Raw genomic sequence first — 26107 nt, forward strand, 5'->3', positions numbered from 1 at the left:
ATGGATATTGAATCTGATGATTCGGAGCGATGGGAAGATTTCTTTGGTGAGTAATGAACACTTCTATTTAATTATCATAACAAAATCATTGCATTTTGTTATTGTTTTATATCATAGCATATTTAGATTAGAGCCACACAAATTTATATTAAGGCGATTAAATTACAAAAAAATAGTATATTTGTATTCTAAACTACTACGAAGGTTAGTTATGACCTTCGTAGTAGTTTAGAATATGATTCAACATATGTCAATAGAAATATAATTTTAGAATAATAAGAATATACTTTAATGGCAGTAATTTGTGGATTTATGTTGGTATATTTTACATATAAATGATTAAATTATTATAACAGTATTCCAAATGATATTTATGGGGAATATTAAGAAAATTACCTGCATTTAATATACATATGACATTACCCGTGTTAAAGATTCATCACTATATTTCGCTTTTCTGGAAAAGCGTTACCTTTTACTGAAAACAAACAAAAGTTGTAAGCAATTTTAAGAGAGTGAGGCAAAAATAGTATTTCCTCTTCTATTTTTTGCTACTGATAAGCAATTATACCTAACTCTACTGCGACAAAAAATTGAAATATGTTCAGAATTAGAAATGACAGCTATATTATAATGCGTATAATGCAAATATTGGGACAGAATCAAGTGTAAAAATGGTACACACAATTTCCTAAATAATAATTATTATATATTAGCTCGATGTTTGAATGTGAAAGAGTGAGCGAAATGAGGGAGATACTACGCTGAGAACTTACTGGATATTACTAAGTAATGTTCTTCTAGTAAGCTATACCCAGTACAATTTGATGTACAGTCTACGCCCGGCATAACGAATGATATATTGTCAGGCCCATTCGTTATAGCGAAAAATTCGTTACATCGCGAGTTTTTTAAGGTGCAATTTTATTTAAAAACAAAAATGGTAATCCACTTTTATTATTTTTATAAGGCTAGCCCATCGTTTTTTGGATGAATATTTGGCCACAAATCAGCTGATTAAAAATAATTTGATAAAACTTAAACGTCTTTACTTGGCAACTTTTTTAGTACAAGATTTACCCTTATATCTCTCTTTTGCTTGTCTTTTGAAACCAGACTAAAAATAGCATGTCAATCCTGTAATGAAAGCGAGTCTATAAATGTGGCATAACACGGAAAGAGAACTTAAAGAAATATATAGATATGACTCCGTGCTAACTTTACTCATTTATCCAGAAAATATATTTTTCAATTCCCATCTCATATACACCATGACAATTCCGTCCAGTCATTGTGTCACATTATATAACATTAGCATGACATTCTGTTCGTTTACGCTTAGCGGTATGATGCAAAATAACAACACTTAAAGTTTACTGACTCCAGCTCCACCTTGTGGGATTATGACAATTCCATTTCTCCCCGTCTGCTTCTTTTCTCTTTATACAATATGGTTTTGCATTAAAATGTCACAAAAAACAAAACACATTTCGCACAATAAACATTTTCCCATGTCATCGACCTCCATCTGGCTGGAATGAATTGAAATTGTCATTCAATACCTTGGATTTTAATTATGCCGCTCTAAATTCAGGTTTGAGAAAGCAACAAATCATTAAATATGGTTTAAATAGCATTCACTAGCTTGCCGATCGTCGCCACGGTTCCCTAAGACAACGGGCAGAAATGTGGAGCACACGGTATTGATGATGCCCGCATCGCATTGATTAGCGCTGATGAATGTGATCATTTCTGCCCATAAATTGACAACGAAAGACAAACAAAATAACAAAACAAAGCACCGAGATGGCGCAGATAAAGAGCCGGGGGAATGTAGAAATGATTTTAACCCCAATACCTTTGCAATGGCTTTTGTTTCTTTGTGCCAAATGTAGTGTTTGCGCCACTATTTACACCGCCACTTTTACCTCGTGCCCTGCTGCTGGTGATGATGCGCTTCCAATATCGCCAGCAATCTCTAGCGAGCAGTGAATAGTGTGGCAATTGTTGTTGGTCGTGGTGTCGTCGTCGTGGTCTTCGTTGGAGGACTGGCTGATCAAAGTTCGCTGTAGACCAGAAACCTAGAAACCAGTTTGGGGGTATCATACCTGGTTGCGTTCACTGTAGTAGTGGTTGTTTTTGGTGTTGTACTTGCTTTTTACCATAAACGAAAAGCCAACAATAGCGACAGCGAATGTATCCATGCCTGAGACAACAGTGATTATTACACAATAACCTGTTGGAACTTAAAGCAGGCAGCAATAAAACAACTACAAACAACCAGCCAGAAACCACTCCGAACTCTGTGTGCCAGAAATAGCACCAACCAACCAACTAACCACGGCCATCACCAACGGCGGCCATAGCGGCGTCTTACTCCTTGTATCTGTCAAGTAAATGAAGGCAAAACGATCATGGCGCACATTTTATAGATTATCATCCCTCCCCGGCTTCAGAGGCCGTCGTCCATTGCTCCCAGCCGATTAATATCAGGCCATTAATTTCATATGGGCCATAACTAATCGACAAGTAGCTAGTCAATGCCGAATTAATTGAGGCTCTTCTTAAATTACAAGCAAGCAGCGCGTCCGCTATCCTCGTGTAATTCATGGACGCAATACGAAACGGAACATTGACATTCCTTGCGTCGCATGGTGTTTGAGGTGTTGTTCGCTAATAAAAATGTCCACTAGCAATTAAATGCAGTGATAATGTGTGAAATGGCTGGAAATGAAATATACAAGAAATCCCAATGACATTGGCGTTGATATTTGCAAATATTTTCCTACTAATTAAGTCTACACTAATATTCGAAGACTAGCCAACGTACTATTGATTTTGTCGTATTGTAATGCATACATTGATATATTGCGATTATGTTCACGATTTATTACACTTTCAGGTGTTTTGTGCCAAATACATCAATATTTTGGTTTAACACATTTGGCTTGACGGGTTTCTGCATGTATCCTTCAATGACATCATTGTAATCTAATAATATAGTGTATTATCAACCGACTAATGATTGAACAGACGTCTTTAAAAAAGATCAACTGGATATATATTTTAAATATTAACTTGTTTTCCATGTTTTATCGATATGAAACAATAAATATGAATTAGCAACCGCTAATTGTTTTGCTACACTCCTTTTAAATGTAACGAGTTAATAAGTCCTTTGGAATATCTAAGCGGACCTGTAATATGGATTGTGTAGTTATTTTTATATATAAAATATGTTGGGAAAATACATAATTCTCTATATAGAAGACCCCTCGAATCTTGGATATATATTATCATGCTGAAGCTAAATGGTAAGGATTTTTAGTTCTCTGCTACACGACTACATTTCTCTAGGAGCGTGTATAAACTGTGCCTAATAATTTGATCCGATTCACGAAATCCTGAAATATACCATTACCGTTTAGATATACTCTGAGATGATTTAAATCCAATCAACTGATTATTGTTGGTATCTAAAGTAATATTTTTATACGTTAACTATATTTGAATTAACCAGACTAATGTGAATATAGAAAAAATTAAGCACCGTTATAAATATCATACTTATTTCTGACTCTAAAATAACTCTTGAAACTTTTAATATAAAAATTTGTTTTTTTTTATTTCTATTGATGCACTTTGATTTGATACAACCCATTTTCACATGTTTTAAACCAATATGTTGTCATTACAATTGTATTTTATTGCAACCTTCGTATGAAATCTCGTTCGATAACGAATGCGGGAACTAATCCTTCATCACATATTTTATAATTTTTGCAAAGAAAATAAAATTCAAATTTCTCTTTTAGGTAAACCACCCTCGCATTTTTGTTATTTCTAACAATCCGGAATTTTCCAAGCGATTCGTGTTATCCTTTCATAAGACATGTGTTTGAACGTGTGCATGAACACCAAATAAATTGTATTTCCCTGTACATTTGCAGTTTACACGATTTTGAGTGTAACCCGTGCCTGTCGGTTTTTTTCGCTTTTATTGACTTTCAAATATATGTATTGGCCGTACGTCCGTCCGAGTTCGGTTGAACATATGTTGGGTGGCCTCCCGCCTAAATTTCTCAATGCGAACATATTTCATATTTTTAGACTGAATTAAGCTGCCGGTTTTGAAATACTTAGCGTTCGAATTTATTGTAGCCCCGAAAAAGACTTCATAAATCTAAATGACATCTTTTGGTGAATTGCACACATCCATCGAACACCACAGGCATACCACCACCACCACTCTCCAGCAAAGTCAGTCAGAGGCGGTTGGCGTTAATTTTTTTGTTTTGTTTTTTATTTATTTATTTTTTTACATTTGAATTTGTTTACTCGCTCCTCCATACATTCATTGGTCGTATTGTGCTGTTCAACTGAGCACGAACAGGTTTTACCTACTGATGCAACACTCAGCATCCAGTGAGGCCCACGCATCCAATGGCCACTTACTCGAGGCTAAACATTTCACAAATTCAAAACAAGCAAAGCCATTTGCTCTGCCAAGTGTGCACGTTCGTCGTACGGGTGGAAAAGAAAGAAGTAGTGGTGGTAGGTCTAACAGTGTACCTCGATTGCTAGGTGGCGGTAATCTAATAGACCCCAACATGTGTACACTGCGAGAAATGAAAGCAAACATGAAAACATATGTGTGTTTTAATTATACAAGTGGTTTTGTAATGTGAATCCCTTGTTTTCTGCCATAACAAAGATTTAGGAAAGCCGGAAAGGTCATGTCGAACAAATGGCTATGAGTGTCTCATTAAAAATCGAAAACGAACTATCATCCCTAGTTTCTTTTAAAGTTTCGAGAGACCCAATTATATGGTGTCCACTGTAGATGTGTAAACACTTCAATTTGTGTGCGTGTATGTAAAACGTTTTTTTTTTGCTAGTATATATTTTTGAAAATTAATGGCGCTTAATTACAAAATTTCTTACGAAGCAGCAATCGACATGTAAATAAGTGCAAACAAACACCAAACGGCTATAATAATAAAAAAACAAAACCGAAAAAGAAAAACAAAAAGTGAAAAGGAAGCGGTTTGGGTTTTATTATTGTTGTGCTGCTGCTGCATATTTCTGAAGGTGATTTCTCTTTACGGCCAAACAAGCAAAAAGCCGTGCACCACTTACACTTGGCATGCGTTGCTATTTTGTGCACCCATCTAATGGACGAGGCATGCGATGTTACGACCATTGTAAATCGCCACATTTCTTGTCCGTATCAGCGATTTTGGTTCGATTTGAGATGTGAAATGTTATCTGCACTTTACATATAGACATACATATACATCCTGTGTTCACATGTATCGCGTAAACCCAGCAAAATAACTGGGCGTGCAAACCTTCTTTTGTGTATGGTGAATGAGATTGCTGATCTATGAAAGAAAGAAAGAAAGAAAGAAGGAAAAGAAACTATTTCCGAAGAAACATCGAAACCGAATTTAAACAATTGAACATATTAAGCAAGACAAGACAATCCCTGCTTCAAACTAACTACACAGAAACTGTTTGAAGAAAGTGGTGAACCATTTGTATATATGGTATTATCCTCATATAATTTGTGTGGTGGACCGCACCCTCAATAAACCATAAATTATTTAGATGCAAACAAATTAGTTTTCTCTACATGGGTCGCAAAAGTAAATATCGAATTGTATATACCGAGTCAGAATATTTGTATATAATATGTGATTTATACATTTTTTGTATTACATTTCAAGCACTTCAGGTTCAATGCCAGCGAATTGTGAAGATCAGCATGTGCTGCATCAAGTCAAGTTTATTTTCGGATTCCCAATTAGTTTAATTTTTGGTACAAGTTCCATAGTTTAGTTATTTCCCAACGTTTGATATTGTTGACTCTAAATTGGTATTTGCGTTTAATATTTATATCCACTCTGAAAGATAGATTTGTGACCCACCTAGATTGAAAGGTGGGTCACAAATTTGTGACCCACCTTTTCGTTATAATCAGAAATTAATTAAAATTCGATAAGGTCAATCTATGGAAATTCGAAAACAAATACAGATCACAACGTGTATAGCTGGGTTATTACACGAACACATTATGTTCTAAAACGACTTGTTATGATCTGACATTCTGTTGTGTGGCCAGAAAAAAACTGCATCACAGCAAAAAATATCCAGTGGACACAAATGAAGGATCGCTCCACCGGTGGTGCTGACGGACTGTTTGTTTTATCAATTCGAACATGAAGCAAATGTGCGAAAAAATATTAGGAGCAGGCAGATCGTAAAGACGATGAATTGAGTTTGAAAATAGAAGATATTACCATCTATTTATGGAGCCAAGACGCATTAGTTAATCGACGACATAGATTGATTGACAACCTGTTGCGAAAGGCGATTCCTACTTGTTCTCCCCACCTCCGCCAACATTGTTACGGATGGCGGGAAGCCGGCGAGCTAAATTATTACAGAAAGTGTTCTAGACACACGAACGAACCGTTTCACTTTATGCCCACCATAGATTTCCTGGTCGACAATTGATCGATTTATTCCCAGCTATGTAGATGCAAATGGATCACTCAACGTTTGGTTGCTTTACGATTTGTTTGGCAGTAAATTTACTGAGAATTTCGTATGAACGTGCAGCGTTGCTGTGTTTATTCTCCTTGGAGACAACGAGGGGCGATCCACAATACAAAAAGTGTTGTGTATGTGTGTCGTTATTGGCTAGTTGACTGGTTAGTACGTTGGATGGCTGACTGGCTAGCTGTTGGGACTAGATGTTGCCATAAATGTTATCACATGTTTTCCTCATGTGAAGATGGTTTTAGCCATTAATTTGTATGTGGTTCTTTGGCATTGGCTGTTTAGACGGTATAGCGACCGAAAGGTTGGTGGGGCAGTACAGCGACTTGTCATGGAAAAAGAAGAAACCCATGTTCCATTAGTCTCCTAGGAAAACATGATTTATGGCTAACTTTAGACCAAAACATTGCAGCCGCTATTGGACAAGTCAACCAGTTGTGACCACATTCCAGCGAATATCGCAAAAGCCGGTAACATCTACCACCATCCCATGATGGCCTCAATTCGCTTGTCACTTGGTCTTGGCCGCAATCATAGAAAAATGAAGAAATGGCGATACGGTCAGTCTGACGGTAGCGAAGCCAGACTGCACCCGTCTCACCACTAACAAATTAGGTACTCAGCGTTTGTCATTCTGTTGGCAAAACAAACTCTCATTTAATCAACTCACTTAAAAATTTCTTGGGTGAGTAGGGCTATGGCTTTAACACTAAATTCATAATTTCATTAACGTCTCTAAAAAGTCACAACAAAAAAATTCTTACCGCATACTAACCAAATAAAGTAAGCAGGTGTTTTGTAGTTTGAATTTATTCACTCATTTTTGCTGAACTCAACAAATGTCAGGGCTGTCAAAATCAAGACTCGGAGGCGTTCATATTGGAAATTCGCCAATAAAACTATGATGTGTTCTATGGAATAAATTGTCATGCACTCCACAATTACACAGATGCAATATGCAACAGGATATTTTAATGAAAATATATAATAGATTTCCCGATCCAAATATATCTCCTGAATTGTGGGGAGCTTTTCGAGCCTGCTCCTTCTGTTGAGTTATACTTTTTTATTAGATAGATATGAATTATGTTCATATGTCAAGCAGAGTTTCTGCTTCATTAATATGTAGGAAAAACTACGAAAGGTCAAACTAGTTATTCGTCCAAATCATCCCTGCATTTATTTTGTATAGTATTCACCTCTATTAGAAATTGTATCTGCACTATTAAACTTCTTGAAGCTAAGTTATTGGCAATAAAATGCAGAAATAGAACAAATGAGAATACAAAGCAAATATAACAAAGCCACAAATTACTTTTATTATTCAAGCTATCATGAGCGTATTTTTATAATAGAAAATTATATGATTAACGGAATAATGAAGCACAAAAATACAGTAGGGATTAAATGTGAACAGCGCAAAGAGAAAATAACAGAATAAAAACTATCTACTGGAATTTATCTCTTTAAAATGCCATATAGTTATGCTTTCATGTATTTGTCCGGGCTGGCGTCCTGAATAGACATATACCATATATTTGACTATTCATATTTGGGTCTGCAATCAATTGTCCGGATTAGCGAGATTTTACTGTAAATATATATAACACCAATGAAATCACTGTTAGTTAATGCAGTCCGATTAACCAATACCCATGTAATTGCAACTTAGTAAACTTGTGGAGCTCTACGAAAATAAAATGAATGTGAAGAAAAAAACCACCTCATTATTCATTCGAGCCAACCCTTTCCATCTGCAACAGTAGTCGGTTAACAATAGAAAACGTATCATATTCATGTGAATTTGTCATCGAGTCAAAGATGGATCCATGTAAATGTTGGCTTTGTTGTCATAAGCTGCTCCTCATTGAAAGGTATTTCAATGGTCGAATAAATGGATGGTGGGTTATTATAAAGATGTGCAACTCAAATCGACACATTGGCGTTATGGTGTGAATGTGGCTTTTGAGGGTTTGACAAGCATCCGATGATTTGTCACCATCGATTTAGCCAATTGACTTGCATCTTAGCCGTTATTACTCGCATGAATGGAGCGTTAAGTGATGAAATTAGGTCATGCCAATTGCTGATTTGTAAGAGCTTTTGCGGTGGACGTATGTGTGTTTGTGTGCGTCGGTGCAGCGTAGACAAATCACAGATATGTTTTTTTTTTACAAAATTCTTTCCACTCAAATAAGGGACGAAATTAAAATTGAAAGAGTAATCGACATATTTTCTACAATTCATATCTAAAATATGTTGTATTCGTTGTTGTTGTTGTTGTTTCCATTAGCACTGAAACGAGTTTTGGGTTACATAAAACTTGTTCTGAAATCAAACAAAATACATGGGCATACTAATTTATTATTATTGTTGTTATTGGGTGGTCATTCTTTTGGGCTATTCCATCTGTGACTTTGATAACAAATCGACTGGAGACTTGTTTTATCCAAATAAAGTAGAATATTTCCTTAAAAATGGAAATGGATTTGAAATGTGGTCGCATGGAGCGACGACGTAAATTACATTATGAGGTCACGCATCTGTTTTGAATAATTAATAATTGTTGATATGCACCCAAGCTTGCTACAATGGCCAATAGCAGAAATATCCAGTAGTCAAAATGTGCTCGAATGCAATTAAACGAAATTATCAACGTTAACAACAAACTGGAATTCAACACGTTTCGAGCTACTGCTATATTTGGCACCACCTAGCACTCGAATGTGTTAAGATGGAGAAAAGAAAATCAATTCCAATTCCACTTGAAAAGGGCCTCAGCAAAGTGAAACGAAACGAATTTCTACTCTAAATAATCGTGAATTTCTAATTACTAAACAGGAAGTATTGTTGAATCGAAAATGTAGTAATTTATTATTTTTAATTGTAAAAAGTGTTGAACAATATTTAAGGTAAAAATAAATTGCAGTACTTAACGTCGATCAAAATTGAAAACAAAATTATACAAAGCATATAATATCACCGCAAATATATATTTATGTAGTCTTTTTTAAACGACTAGTACAAGTATTTCAGTAAATAATAATTGCAAGAGGTGCTTTTAGGATTTATTATCCTCCAGTAAATACAAATAAAAAACAAAAAATTAAATTATAACAAACGCATTCGAATTTATGCTGAAGCATGGCCGCATGAAATATCTCCGAAACTTAGTGTAAATAGTGAACGGCAAATTTGACTTCATATTTATTTTTCTTTGGAGGTGTGAATGAATGTCACATCCAATTTACATAATAATCAATTAAAAGATATGGAACTATATGCGGATACTCAAAATGGAACAACTTCTCTTTTGCTCTGCATTCGTTCAAATTGTTATTAATTTTTTTTATGTATTAGAATGGGTGTGTTCATTGTGCTGTTCATTCGTGTATGTGTATGTATGTATGTCAGGAGGTAAATGTCTGGAATTTACACAATACAAACAATGGTGCTTACTTCAATGGAAGAATGTCACAATACCCGATTTTCATATAAGATCAGGAAATAGTTTACAAATCAAATTCGGGTAAGTCAATTAATTGCAACGTCAATGTAATTGTTCGCTTAGTCACACTTATCATACGGCTGTCGTATTAAGATTTTATCTGTAGCCTACTATTAATACTACCCGGGTCGATATGCGAAGCAGTGACTACGTTTCTTAAATTTAATTGATCTTCGGCCTTTTGCTAGTTGCTTGCTCTGCTACTGTTACGCTAAATACGAAGCAACAAATGAACGAACGAACGGTCGGTCGGTCGAATGAATGATAGAAATATATGTAACCCAGCCACATGGTACTCCATCAAATTCGTATGATGTACTTAGTCAAGACCATCATGGCTGGCATGGCATGTGGCATTTTGGTTCGTTGTTAAGATTTGAATACGATCATAAAAGGCAACTAAACCCCATGACCCATATTTGTCCATGAACCGTCTATTTTGTCGAATGAATGCGAGTGAGTGTGTGTGTTTATAACAAAAAACGGCGACAAACACATCCTCATTGAGATTCTATGTAAAAATTGAACAACAACAAATTTTGGTGAAAAGGGTGATCAGCCAAAACTCTCTGTGACACCGTCACAAGTTAAGCGCGTGAAAGTCAAGTACAAGCCATAAATTGGACAAGTAACCCCATCGCGGATCAACCAGCCGCAAAACACGCTAAGCAAATACTTATTCCCATATGAGCGTGCGGCAGTGTGTAGTCGGTGACATATGAGATACGAGCGTGATTGTTGTACCACAATGCGCATGATTGCAGTATGTTCAAGTATTTGACTGCTCGCGTCCAAGCCATACTTTCATTTCTTTTCTATCAGTCTTTCTTAAGGCCTTAATTTATCCACTGGATGAAATTTGTTCGTTCGTTTGCGAACAAACGATTTTCGAGTGGATCTGGCTTTTGCCGTCAGTGATGTTGCTGCTGCCGATGTTGCATTAGAAGAAATGCGTCTGGGCAACCACAACATCCACCATTACTCGATTGGTGATTGAATGAGTGACTGGCTGACTAGCTGGCTGCATGCACATCCAAACACACTCACATATCTCCATAGCCACCGAGTCGATTTCCATTTGAATGGAAAACCAGTGTTATCTTTCATTTGATATCATTGTTCTACTTTTCACTGTTTGCGCTAAAAGGCAATTTAATTGTTTTCAAAAGAACCGCAGAACAGCCGAACCAGCACCAACACCACTGACAGCGACAAGCAAAAAGAACAGATATAGATACCAAAAAGCGATACCAACAACAAGCAAGCCACACAGTCCTATCGGAACAAATTCTAAATTATTTATGAATAATTTTTTGCTTTTATTCAGCTATTGAATTTAGAAAGTCTGATGAACGAATTGTGAACCATTAGGAACAGCTTAGATTATGTATTTTTAATTGTTTTCAGTTTTATTGTAAGTTAAATATTCATTGTTACAGAGTATTTAAGTTCATGTTTATAGTCGTGGAAAGGGTATTCAGAAAACAATATATACTCGAACATACGGCTGTTCATAGACAAGTTTGTTAAAAAGAGTTTAAATGTAATGAAACACGTTGTATTATATTCCAAAGTCGTATTTGTGTTTAATTACGATTCCCACTTTTCACCAGTATTGCTTGAATTTAAATAAAACCTTTTACAAAAGAAATGGTTATATTATCAATGAAACTCGTTCGATTAAATGTTGGGTTGAACATTTAAAGTATAAATTCTTTCTTCTACTATTACTGAGAGTATTTTGTTAACAAAAGCCTTGGTATAAAACTATACCTTTACACTTAATCAGTTTTTTTTCCGAATTGTATTTTTTTGCCAGAAAATAATGTGATGGCAAATCATCCTCATGTATTTGAATTTTTTATGAAACATAATTAAAACTCAATTTGGATATTTGAAACCCTTTCCAACAATGAAAACAAATCAGCAGTAAAAATAGTGAATTGTTCGCTATATAAGACTAACAAATCAGAGGAATATCTCTAACACACTCATATTGAGAAGCTGCGGAAGTTCCTATGTTCCTTGTAAGTTGTAAGTCGATTTAAAACTTAAAACGCATTTTTGAAATCATTTATTTTTATTTATGCCGGTCTTGCAGCAAATGATCGATATGTGATGTATATGATTATTTCTATAAATGCGATATGCATGCATTTCAATGAACATTTGATCCACATCGTGTCTCCCTTTATATTGAGTTGCAAAGAACTTCATTACATCACACAACTCTATACTATTTTCAGAAAAGAATTTTCATTTCATTTAGCTCAAAAAAAGATTAACTATATTCATGCTCCAAATAATCTATCCACACCCAGAAAAACGTTGATATTGCCCATTCCACTTTCATAATCCTTTATATTCGCAAATAAAATCGAATATTTCTCCTCCATATTTTATTACAACGTAAGAGAGGTAGAGCTGTTAAAGCAAAGCTATCCGACATTGTTTACCACTCTTTGACACCGTTTAATATTTTATTTATGTGGAAATAAGTGTCAGTGAGCCATTATACGCCCTAATTCATTGGCCGCAGGGACCTATATTTATACAAAGGAAAAGATGTTCCTGATGTGTTTATGTGCTTCTGTTGACTTGTCGTTCGGCAACTCGCTTTCTCCCCCAAATAAGGGTAGAGAAATTTTCGCATTATTTGAAAATGATGTGCAGAGTCACGCAGTCTCGCCTTTTCTCTTAAAATTGCACGTTTTTGTCACAGAAGAGAACTTGAAGGGGCTTTTTAAATATTACATCCCCTAGCGAGGCACGACAGACTGACAAAAGTCTCTCCCTTTTCCGAAAACTAACACTCTGCTGGTAATGTATCGCCAGCCCAAACAAACAAAACAAAAAACATAAAAATGAAGCATGCCAAAGAGAGGCAAACAAAACAAATGAAAAAAGTGACACAACATTGCCGGGCCATGCATGGAATGCATTGAAGTTAATCAGCTAAGGTTAGTACCGGTTTGCAATCGAATCGAATCTGGTCGTCAACACTGCTACCCGGCACGCAAATGTACACCGGTGGACGTTAAGCAACCAACCACATTTAGTTTTGGACGTTTGTGTCATTGTGTCGTTTTGTGGGTTCACAGTTGGACATTCATCCATCCATCCATCCATCTCCAGCCATCCGTTCGTCTAAGCATTCAAGCATTGAAATCGATACTGGTGATTGGGCCGGTGGTGTTCATATTTCTTGTGCTCGCTCGCTTGCTGTGTATTTTCGGTTACACATTTGCGAACGTTTTGTGTATTTCTGCTCGAATGCATTTGGATGCAACTCGTAATTAAGAGTGACTTGTGTCGTCTTCGAGGGGCTCCCACATGAATTATCTTGTGATGGCTCGATACTCTTCGTGGTGGGATGCTCATTAAATCCGTTTGCTACGCTGTGGGTTTTCGTTGGCATGTTCGTGTCGCACAGTCTTTACTGTAAGGTAAGCAGATAAATGGAAATCGCAAAATAATAGAATGAAACCTTACATGTTGTGCACCGTACACCGTGCAACGGTCATTCGACAGTGCGGCAGCCCTTGTACCCTTAACCTTTGTTTGTGGGTTGGAGTCTTTGTTAAGGACTACTTAGCACCATTTGCCATTAGGCTGAAGTGTTTTGTCGTTTCATTCATGAGCTGGGTTCTTGCTGTTGTTTTTAGCATTTTTCGAACAAATGAAGGGGAGGTGGGTAATCAAGTACACGAATATAAGTCTAGACATTGTTGTCATAAGTAAGTACAGTGCATTGTGAGTGCTGCTTGCATGCAATTGTGTGGTGTTGCAGGCTTTAAGTGATTTTTTCAAAGGTGGGCGATAAAGTATGGACGCCTACATTTCAGCATGTGTACACGTACGGTTACATGTAGTAGACACGCATATTTCTAGGTCCTTGTTTTTGCTGATTTGGGGGGAAGGAATCCCAATACATTTGGAGTAAACCAATATGTACGAAGCATCGTTTTACTGTCACAATTACAGTAGAATTGCATGTACATATTGCATGTACAATTTTAATGAAACAGGCTATACTGACCCAAACAAATATTCACCTCATTTCTTCATATACTTACAGCCTGATTCAATAAGAAGATTGAAAGGTTTTTTCGCTTACATTCGGAAAGAAATCAATTTAGGGTTCTCTAACTGTATTCGTCAAATGCATGTCTTAGTATTCTCTTCCTATCAAGAACAGGATAAAAACTCAAAACGCAATGATAGAATCGTGACGTATATTTTGGTTCGAATAAAAATATTTTTTGTTTTCTGATTCTTTAAACAATAAATTTTGGCAGTCAATGTAGACTATAGCTGATCTTACCGGTTAACCTTATTAATATTTTTTGGGTAGACCATTGGCCTGTTCCCGCACTGCAATAATCTACTAATTTTTACTACTTTTTTTCGATGTCATAAAGGAAAACTTAACATTTAAAAAAAATGTCAACATCAACATAGTTTTGAATCTATAATTTTTTGTGGCAAAAGATACCTAAAATTCATGTCATACACTTCTCTTAATAAAATGCTAACTTTTAAAAAATATTTTAATGTTTATAGAAAATAACATTTAAAAAACATACAAATACTGATACATTTTTTGACAATTTTTCAAGCTAAAATATTTGATTGTATTTGTGTATTTTTTTTCTTTCTCTTTCGATTCTTATGCATAGCACATATTTGAAAAAGTTAAAAAAGTTAAGTTTTATAGTTTGTTGCAGAAACCCAATCTGATTCGAATTAGAGTGACTACAATTCGTTCGAAGGGACTTTCGATCGTCTTAGTGAAACAGGCTGTAGATTTCCAAACATATTTTAGTTTTGTCAATAGGCAACCATCTCTCAAATGCGGTTGTCTTTAATATATTTGCGATATTTAGCGTCTGTATGTACTCATATAGCATATTTGGACAAACGTTTGTGCAATTGTGATTCGATGTATTGTAACAGATAACTAATGTGCACTGTATCACTAGTACATATGAACATACATATATACATATAGGACTGATTTCATATTGCCAGTGGTGGAATTGTATAGTGATGGTAATATGCACAACAGAGCTTTTGCATAAATGTTCCTTCATAACTTCAACCAATGCCACCTCCGTCTCCACGGTCATTATTGTCATCACTTTGCCTCGTATTCGTACGAATTACTATTTATGAATGCAAATAAGGCGCACAGCACAAAACTCTAAACGCTCTGTGTCTCCTCGATTCTGGGCATACGTTTCGTGTGTCCCTGTTAGCTTAGATAGAACTTCTCAAGAAGTCATTCAACTTTTCAGGGTTACAGACTTCGCCTTCGGCACGTCGCCAAGGCATTGAAGAAGAGACGCTAAGAAATCGAAGAAGAACACCAAGTGTATGAAAAACATGTGTTAACTCGCTGCCTGCAAATATGAATGACTCTTGACAGATCTCTTCACTGCAAGTCGTAAACATTTCAAAGGATTCCATTTCTTAAAATGCATGTGCAAAGCGTCATTCGTATGCGGATCAACCTCCTGTTTAGTATACAGAAATGAATGAATGTCATGGGCGATAGAAATGTATATCCAACACACGGAATGGCAAAGGAAACGGAACAACTTCCGTTAAAAACGTTTTGAAGAATTCTAACTTATTTAGGTATGTAGTGGTAGATGATGAGGTTGGAATTGTTTAGAACCCATTTAAATAAAAATAAACTGTAAATTGCAATGTTGTAATCATGTTGGATGGGACATATCAATCAACATTTTGAAAACATTTTGCAAATTTTCACTATCGCATATTGCGACCACTTTCGATTGTAGTTTAGTCAAGCCATACAAGTCTTATTTAAAAATACCAATTTATGGGAAGTAATTTGATTTTGATAAGAAACACTTTGCGTACACGCTAAAATTGAAGAAGTTTATTAGGGACCTGAACAATATCACAAGCAATGCATTTTAGGTCCTTTTAGTTTTTAAGACATATACAATCCACGAAGGAAATAAATACACACAGCTACATTGTTACATTGATATAACAAAATCCCTACACTATTTACAATTTGGATGTAATCAGTTCAAACGTTTCCGAAATTGCTAGAGGAATTTTGTACTGAAATAGTCCCTCTTAAGTTAATTTGAATATTTAGAATATGAAAATTAATACAAATGCGACGTTCTGCTAGTGGTATGTATGCAAGCCATATGCTATTGTTGCGTTCAAAATAGTGTGTAACGATTTAACTTTGAGAATAATATGAATATTCATATTTTTGAGAATTTCCCATTAAATTACTATGGATATGGTAAGAAGAAGAAACAATGCAAAATTTCCTTCTTTGGCACTTTGTTTCGAATGTAATCGCTCATAGCGACTGATGTCAGTCGAGATGTTCGTTTCTTTGTGAGTGAATAAATCACAACATTTTATAGGTGCATTCCAAAGACTTTAATCATCGCAGGCGCACAGTGCACTTTTTCGATGTGGCCATGTGTCGGTGGTGGTGGTGGTGTTGGTAGTGGTGGATAACTCCGACTTTACGGCGTGTCAGTAAAGAAAACCTGAAAACAAAGCATGTATATGTATGCATATGCTTCCCGATTACCGATTCAAAGGGATCTGCGTTAGCTATTTACTGCCGTTGCTTTGTTTTATTTATATTGTTTTAACAAAACAATAAACACACAAGTTGGTCTTAAAGTTATTCGTCCCCCTGGCAACCCACACAAGCTGCTCTCTCTTCCCTCTAAATGCGCTGGTACAAGTTGTTGCTGTTTTTGTTAACGCTGGCCGACTACATTGTGCTTGGCTTGTAACACTGGATTATGGATCGTGTCTAAGAGGCGCCAGTTGTATCCATCTTCAATCGGGTATTGGTGCCTGCCGTTGGCGGTCTGGGCGGAGGGTGGTGGTCTTATTGGAATTCCAAAGTTCAATGTAATCGAATGGTGTGGTGGTGGTGCATGTTAAATTGCAATTGCCCACACTCTGCGCATATATTTTGCCCCGATCGACACAGGCATTCGTCCAATTAATAATGAAACAAATTTCTTTGTTGTTGCCTTACCACATCTAGGAGGGAGTGCGAGTTAGGGAATGAGTGGTGATCCGATTCGATCTACACGTGCTCCCACCACCAAAACACAACCAACTGGAACCGAGTAAGACAGACGAACGCACACACGGGTCCACATTAATTTCCAGCACAAGTGTGAGGCTGGCGAAGTGAAGATGGTCACAATGCCACGACATATTTTCACATTCATCCCAGAACTGTCATGCATGCATCTCGTTGCCATAACCACACCGATCTTCTGAGAAAAGCTATTTTTAGTTCGCTTACACTCAACAACAAATGCATTCCAGACCGTTGTATCGGTGGGAGATTTTCCTTTCATCTGGTCTGTAAAAATATTCTGGAATTCGTACTGAAGTGTGTGTTTGTGTTGAAGAACTGAACAGTGCTGAGTACATCTTTGAAGTATTCGCGGAAGCAACATTAAAATCTTCCTCCAGAACAAGAAGAAAAGAAACATTTTATATAAAAAAATGAAAGCAAAACGTTCTGCTCAATCTCCAATCATGGATGATGAACGAATTTATGCTTTGGTCCATGCCATGCCAACGGTATGTGTGTGTGTGAAAATTTGGGTTAAAGTACTTTTGGAAAGGCGGGAGGTCAAAATACTTGAGTCGATGAATAATATACAAATGTGAGGCTGTTGTGGGAAATCCATTTGCCTTGATCGCCATGCAGCCCGTAAATGTGTTTTGTCGCATTCCTCAAGCGTGGCCATCACCAATGGCCACATTAATTTTATAATTTCACAATAATAAATAATGCAAGCGAATTTCTAATTTGTTTTGATCCATGGGTCTCTATTCACTCGTTTATTGACGATCTCATATAAAGAAATTAGTTTTGAAAAAGTAAAATTTTGGATCTATGGTTGTGATTTCGAGAACTATAAATAAACCACGGTTTCTGATACAATTTTTGAGATTTTCAAGGTTTGATATTCAAAAAGACACACTTTTTTCTATTTAGGAGTAGGAATTTTCAACAGCAGACAAAATCGAAATTCTTAACATTCAAAATGATTTATAGAATAATTTTGAAGAAATCTTTGTCAAAAACCAACGTAAGAACTCTCTGTTTCCAGTGGGACATCCCTTAATATAAGGCATGCAAATATTATTCTTTAGTCTAATATTATTCTTTTATATATAATATACTTTAATATTTTGGAGAATTTTACAATTATAACGTTCGGCTCTTTGTCTACTGATGTATTTCAAATCGCATAATACCTTGATAACCTACATATATATATATATATATATATAATTTTTGTGTTTTTCGTTCTTTTCTTTACAGGCAGTTCAACCGATTTGGCACCATCCCTATTGTGTATTTATGATAAACTGACCACAGTGCTAGATAATACATCTGCAGCAGCGTCAACTAAACCACCATCAACACCGAATAAATTACCCAAATCCGACTGTGATAATCACTACAATAATTCAACTCTACAGATTAAGGAGCAGCATCAAACACCAACAGAATCGTATCTAAGTAAACTCCAGAGTTATGCTAAAAGGGCTGAACTCAAAACAGCCGGTCACAGTGATAACGATAATCTGTCGCAAATCTCTCGCACTCCGTCGAACAGCGGCAGCAGCAATAGCAGTATAAGAGGGTCTCTGGAATCGGTTGCATCGACGAGTAGCACCCTCAGTAAACATCGCACCAACATACGCGTTCTATCACCAAATGTCCAGAGGATTATCACCCATGCCGATGCGGAAGCAATCGACGCTGTGGACATTGAGGCTCTGCAGAACACACCAAAGCTGGATACTAATGCTCAACAGCGCTTGTATAAGAAGACATCGACTCCCCATTCTACACAACACAAATTGAAATTTTCTCACCTGCCACTGTCGAAAACCACAGGAAAATTGGCACAGACCGGGACAGATTTGGTTGATACGTATAACGGTAATGGTGTAAAGGACGAGGATGATGATGTAGAACCCGTTCGTAGATCTGAAGTCAAAGCTGTGCATGGTCTGAGAAAACCACCAACACCTGCCATAGTTCCCATTCCCGGGGTGGATGACGATCGGACACCAACCAACGCATCACAATTTGTGTTTGATCCCACGCACGGTGAAACTTTGCATAGCAATCGCACATTTAGTCTGCCACAAAGGCGCTACGAAGAAGAGTGCCTGGCTAATGAGTCCACACTCGATGAGATAGTCTCCAATATGTCTTTAGAGTACATCGGTGTAGGGGAGCACACAGTAGACACAAGTATTAACTCGGACGTAGATACGAAAATTCAAACAAATCTCAATTTTAGTGACACCAGTAATGGGCCAGTCGATTCAGAAGATATTCTACTTGTTGATGCCATCAACAAGCCAGTGATCTCAAAATATACCACTCGTACCGCGGCAACGCGACCCCTCACATATGCCCGTTCAAAAAGTTTGGCTGCCCGCGATTTTGCCCAGAAAAATATTGAAGTGAAGAAGACGGCTTCGCGATCAATGATATTGCCCGATTTGGAGCCGGACGAAAGCCAGATTTCAGCCGAAAGTTTAGACCGTCTTACCGACATCAAGTGCAAATTCTCTCCCAAGGAATCGAGAAAAGTACCGGGCCTTCTTCTGCCCGATATAGCCAAACTGAAACATCGTCCATTGTCATCATCATCGATATGTTCCACGACGTCATCGAGTTCTAGCTCCAGTTCGGGCGCCGAGCACATGAATGGCAAATTCAATACGTCTTACCTAGCAAGTGTGGAGAGTTTGGCCGACCACAGTGAAAACGAATTGACGGAAACACATTCCGGAATGTCGGTGTTTGAGAGAGCCTGCATGGAAATTGTCGACTCAGAGAGAAACTATGTCAACGACTTGGGAGAAATTATAAATGGGTATGTGCGCTCACTGTGTTTTTCGTTACAACGATGGAGTAAGTGACATTTTTTTCTTGCAGATATCTCTTGGATTGGAAGGAGCGTGCCTGTTTGCGCCCAAACGAACTACATGTATTGTTTTCGAATATTGAAGATGTTTACCACTTCAATCAGTATTTGCTCAAACACCTATCGGATGCCATTTTGAATCCAGTTAAGATTGCCAAATGTTTTATCGATCTGAAAGATGGATTTGATGTGTACACCACCTATTGGTAAGCCACGCTGAATTATGATCCTTTCGGATTCGAGTAAACATGTTGCGTTATTTAAAATTACAGCACAAGCTATCCCGAAGCCATTTCCTTGCTAACCAAATTGCTACAAGCCACACATACCAATGCCTTACTGGCATCTACGCAACGAATGCTGCATCATACTCTGCCCTTAGGATCGTATCTGCTCAAGCCTGTACAAAGAATCTTAAAATACCATTTGCTATTGGATGTAAGTTGTTAGTGTGGATACGGAACAGGGCTTCTGCTCAGGAACATTATTTTTGTATCATTTTAGAATTTGAGAAAACACTGCGACATCAAAGAGGTAATGCAAGCCTATGAAATAATGCGTCAGGTGGCACGCAATATTGATCAAGTAAAGAGGAAGTTGGAACAGCAAACAAGAGTAAAGGAGCTTTCTGGCATTTTAGATGGATGGATGGGACCAGGTAATTTACCCGACCAGTTTTGCTGTGTAATATCAACATGTATTAAATAACAATATCATATATCGCCTTTTAGAGCTTACTGTCCTGGGCGAATTACGCTTGGAGGGCGTACTTATGGAAAATAATAAGCCAAGGAAAGTTTTACTTTTCGCCACCATGTTAATAATAGCCAAAGCCAAAGAGGACAATCGTTTGCAATTCAAAAGTTACATACACGTAAGTAGCGCCAGTCCCGCCCATTGACGAAGACTAGGTTAGAAATAAGGAAAGCCACTGAAATTGAAAATCCACAACACCGACGTATTCATTTCCAAAATAAAATAAACATACCGAATAAAAAACTAACGCTTATCTCTCCACTTCTAGCAAAATAATCTCATGCTGAGCGAACACTTGGCCGGCGAACCTACAAGCTTTTATGTAATACCATACGATGAACCGCGCAACCAAATCAAGCTAACAGCTAAAAATCGTGACCAGAAACGCCTGTGGACACAACACATTAAAAGTGTCATACTCGAAAAGTTCGACAACATTCCACTACGCGCCAAGGAACTGGTCTACCAATTGGGCGATGAAGAAGGTATGTCGTCAATTTCAATCACACCTTGACTCTGTCACGAGTTACTCCTTCAGTTGCTGTCTTTTTTATACACGTTATACACATACATATGTTGTTGTTGTTGAGTTGTGATTATATTTGTAATGTATTTATCTTTTATCTGTAACTATTGAGGGAAGCTGGATTATAATGGACTTGGTTGTTAGAGTAATGAACTTTTTCGCAATAATTGTTTGTACGTACATTCATACAAGATTCTGCTGAATGAATCACATTTTTGTAAAGAAAAAGACACCCTCCCTTCTACACTATCTTCTTAATATAGTCCCAAATTTCATAATGAATGTGTAGCCTTGGACATTTATCAACAAATAATTTGAATTAAAAAATACATGTAAGAAAACTAGGTCCATTATCATCCCTACTTCTCAAGGGAATTTTTATAGATCAGTTATTCTAATGAAAAATGGGAAAGCTAGTCGAACTCTGCTAAGGACTATTGGAAATTAACTTATTTTTTATTTGAATATTTGGCTAACCAGACACTGTTTTCTTTCAATTTTAGTGATGTAAAGTTTTGTATAGATAAAATGTACAAAATCAATCTGTAGATCGATGAAATGGGTGAAGCTAAAATTTTACCAATCGTAAAAACAAATTAATATACAAAAATATACAAAATCAACCACACCAAATTAGGGTTAGTACTGCTAGTCTAAATCTGCTATACATCTGAATGCACCTTTCGCACCCTAATCCATCACCAAAGACATCTGTACTTTGTTAAGCGATAGAATCAAGTCATTGCAGGTGTCTGCAGTGTCTTGACAATATCTCCCAACTCAGATACCCACAATTTGGTACAGCCGCACATTCGCATGGTTGTAGGCACATTTGTCGCTCCATTGTAACATTGGCTTTATTAGTATTTTAAGTTGTTACTAAAATCACCCGCCCTTTTAGAATTATTATTTGACATGCTTCGGTTTATTGCAGATCATTCATCCGATAAAAGTCCTTGGAAGTGGGGCCTACATTCCACATCTACTCCCACATATTTAGAACGTCGCAATCAGTTTCGCCGCAGCGAAATGCGTAACCGTTCCAAGGTGAAGAGGAAAACCATCACAAATGCCACATCCATCGAAGTCTTCAATGAGACCGCCAACAAGGAGTCCCACAACTTCCTCAAGTCCATTTCGAAAAGTGCTGAAAGTATAAACGATAAGTCGCTAGCCTCCATGGGAGCAGAGGTCGAAGATATGGTGAGACTACGTGATGATGTTTGCAAAAATTCAAAATGTGTTAAAAATGACAAATGCTCCTGTCCATTTGACGAAATGAATGGGACAAAAGATAGTAGGGCAAAGTCAGCACGTCAGGCGAGTAAATCATTCAGATTCGGCGGTGGAAAACCTTTAAAAGAACGTAGTAAGTCTGTACCTCGTATTAGCATAGAAACGGGAAGCTTGGAAAAAATTGATCAAGACACCACGAAAGATAAAACGACAAATACTACCGGTGCAGTAGTGACGAGTTGTAAAACCCTGCCGAAACGTATGTCGTCCACGCTGAGAAAACAAAAATCCAAAACAAAGGAGACATCGACATTCTACATGGCTTTAAGTGAGTTTGAAGAATCGAACAACACTGTATTGAAAATTACCGAATCTTCAGAAAATATTTTAAACCACAACGAACATAAGGAGTCGGATAACCCTAAAACTCAACAACAGCAAAAACAATTACCTGATGTCATCCAGAAGACTGAGGAATCATCACATGCTCTTGAACCAAATTTGCCCGGATCACAAACCCTAACACCATCTGAAAAAGCCAGACAGGATGCTCAAATAGTATTGGATCTACTCAAGAATAGCAAAGAGTTTGACAAACTCTACTCGAAGTTGCAGAAGAAACGATCATTTGATAAGAATGGTACTTCTCCCAAAATTTCCGATGTAAAATGGACTAAAGAGGCTTTAGAAGTACCACCAAGACCTCCTTCACGATCACCACCTCCCTTAGAGACCGAAGTAGACTGTCTGGAGTTCAAGCCGTTGAATCAACAAACCCAAGAAGAACCTATCTATGAAACTCTTCTAAGAAATGTCCATGTTCCATATAAGTTCTCCCCCATAATGTCGCGATCGAAATCAGTGCAATACAATAACACCAACAACATAAATAACAATTTAAATATTCGCAGCAGTAGCCCGAAACAGGAACGAAAATCACCCCCAAGACCAGAATCGGACTATGTAACATTAGTGTACACTGCCGATGGAGTACTAAAACATGTTGATGATGCCGATGATGATGACGAAATTCCTCCTCCGCTGCCTCCCAAAGATGTAGTGCTGTCATCACCAACCTCTCCGTCGTCCTCATCATCATCTACTGTCACCCTCAAAAGAGATAGCATTGATTCGCAAAATCTTGCAGAAAACAATCTCAATGATTTACCCCAACAAATGAGTGCCAGCTTCCATGGGACATCAGATTTTAATCAAACACGACCACAAACGGCCAAAAGTATCCTCAAACGTCTATGGAGTCATTCCACCTTGGCTGTTCAGGATTCGTCATCCAATGCAACCTTATGTCGCTCGGTAAGCAGTCTGGAGCGGAGAGGTTCGGCAGAGTTTGAAAGGGAACGCCATTCAGTTTTACATCTGCCAGGCAGTGAGACCATAGGTGAACGGATGGCCCATGTTGACTATGCCGACCCACGTACGCTATTCTCAATGATAAAATGCGATCAAAACAAACAATTACAACGTGATTCCGTTTTTTCACTGACCTCATCCAACGACAGTGTTTGTGAGTCGAAGACAGCCGCTGATTGCAAATCCCAGTCCCAGTTCAACAAGAATAGCTTTGCCTACGAGGACAGCGTGGAGGCAAGTTTAGAGACGGATTTTCGAGACTCGGCTGTGTATAGTGATGACAATGATCGCCGAAATGATAAAAATCTTTCACAATCAATGCGAATATCACAGAACCCCCCGGTCAAGCCGAAACCCGTAAATGTGCCACCCTCCCCTCTAGAAAAATCACCCCTTAAACGATCGATGTCGATAACAGATCAAACATTGCCCATAACAAATTATCGAGGTCCGGGTGTTATCATGTGTCCGCCAGATCTGAGCCCATCCAGTACCCGAAGTTGGGTTCTTCAGCAGATTGATAATTTCAATAAGTGAATGTAAACCACAGTAAAAGTTTTAGACTAGAGTTGCCATACAAAACTATATACATATATAGAAAATACCTAAATAGTTTCAAATATGCATGCATTCGTAACTCACACTCACTTTCTTTCACAGAATCATTCATCATTATCCAAAGACTACGGCTTTGAGCAAAAACAAATGCCATTAGATTTATCTAGTTTAGAAAATAATTCCATCTTATGTAATAAAGTAGCACTAAATGTTGACGACCTGCATACACGCAAAAACCACAAAACACAAGATTTGCTGTTTGTTAGTGTGTATGTGTGCGTATGTATCTGAATTGATAATTGTAAGTTGCATTATTATTGAAATGTTTAAAACGACCCCACTAATAACTTATTACATTCTATGCACCAGCATTAGCAATACACTCGTCCACTGCAGATCGTATTTATATTGTTTTTATATTAATTTAAGATATAGCGAATTTTGTAATTGTAATGAAAAAATAAATATGAAATGAAATGAAATAAATTACAAAATGGTATGTATGACTAAATTTATTTTTAAACAAAAAGTATATAGGGCATTGCATAGTGGTGCAAGTACAAACGTTAACGCCTAAAAGTATGCTCATATTATTTTATGTACTGACATCATACAAATATTGGGAGAAGACAAAAACATCAGTATAGCACCATCTATTGAAATAAATGTTGTGGAAAATGAAAATATCTTTAAATGTCAAATTCAGTTACTTTTGTACATAACGGAATTCGGAATTCTCTAAACACCCGAAATATCAAATTACACCCACTCTCTTGAGGTTGGATCTTTCAATATGCCGAGACCTTCCGACGCTATATCACTTGAAGTTTGTTCATAAATCATTAGCTTTTTAAGGCCACATTTTTAGTGTTTAGTGAAAACATAATTGATATTTTATAAAAATAACCCGACAAGTGTTTCCCATCTTAACTGAAAATCACAGGTATTTTATGTTCTTCATAACTTTTCAATGTGCAATGATAGAGAATTAATTCAAATGGGTATGTATAGCTTAGAGTTGCTTCAGGTAAACCCCAACACTTGAATTTAACGTAAATAGTCTGCTTTGCAACGAACAGCAAGAAATTAAAAATAGTGCCGAGGAAAACTATTGAAAACTTTAATACTACATTTCATATTCAGAAATAAAAATGATTGTTATTTTACAGGAAAGTATGAAGTTGTATCTTTCATATGAAACCAATTATATTGTAATATCTGCAATACGAAATAAGTTATGGCAAAAATAAATGAGATTTAAATGATCGATTTTAGATCTAGGATTGCCAAGATTCGGCAATTTAGATTATTTATAACTTTAGAATGCGTACTTACCCACTTTGCTGGCTTTAGACAAAACATTTATTCCATAAGCCGGGCTTAAAAAGATTTCCAGTCGCGTTGGTCTTCGCAGCTCTTCCAGTCTCGGGAACTTATATATGCTTTAACTACTGAAATAATGCAAATGCATATTAAGAGCTTATTGGTTTTACACCAGATGTTTCTTTGGGGCAAATCCGTTTTAAACAATTTGAAGTTAATTTACAAATGTCCGTCCATCTGTCTGGCCGGCTGTTGCGCACCATAACTTTTGAA

General features: G+C 36.9%; 1 protein-coding gene across 1 annotated transcript; it reads left to right on the forward strand.

Annotated features, from left to right (window-relative positions):
• Window positions 1-24490, forward strand: LOC133333061 (uncharacterized). The gene is made up of 8 exons (XM_061541393.1): window positions 1-46; window positions 18438-20013; window positions 20076-20270; window positions 20337-20502; window positions 20569-20722; window positions 20796-20938; window positions 21089-21305; window positions 22281-24490. The coding sequence occupies exons 1-8, from the start codon at window positions 1-3 to the stop codon at window positions 24488-24490; spliced, it is 4707 nt and encodes a 1568-aa protein (XP_061397377.1).
• Window positions 24491-26107: the final 1617 nt, after the last annotated feature.

Source organism: Musca vetustissima, unplaced genomic scaffold (genome assembly GCF_032173495.1).
Source record: "Musca vetustissima isolate MV318-11 ecotype Yass unplaced genomic scaffold, APGP_CSIRO_Mvet_v1 utg900, whole genome shotgun sequence".
NCBI lineage: Eukaryota > Metazoa > Arthropoda > Insecta > Diptera > Muscidae > Musca > Musca vetustissima.

Bases quoted from the DNA above. Each gene is read 5' to 3' on its own strand.
- LOC133333061 (XM_061541393.1), top strand. From the start codon at position 1: ATGGATATTGAATCTGATGATTCGGAGCGATGGGAAGATTTCTTTG. The intron at 20,271-20,336 runs GTAAGCCACGCT...TTAAAATTACAG, and splicing joins GATGTGTACACCACCTATTG to CACAAGCTATCCCGAAGCCA. The intron at 20,723-20,795 runs GTAATTTACCCG...ATCGCCTTTTAG, and splicing joins AGATGGATGGATGGGACCAG to AGCTTACTGTCCTGGGCGAA.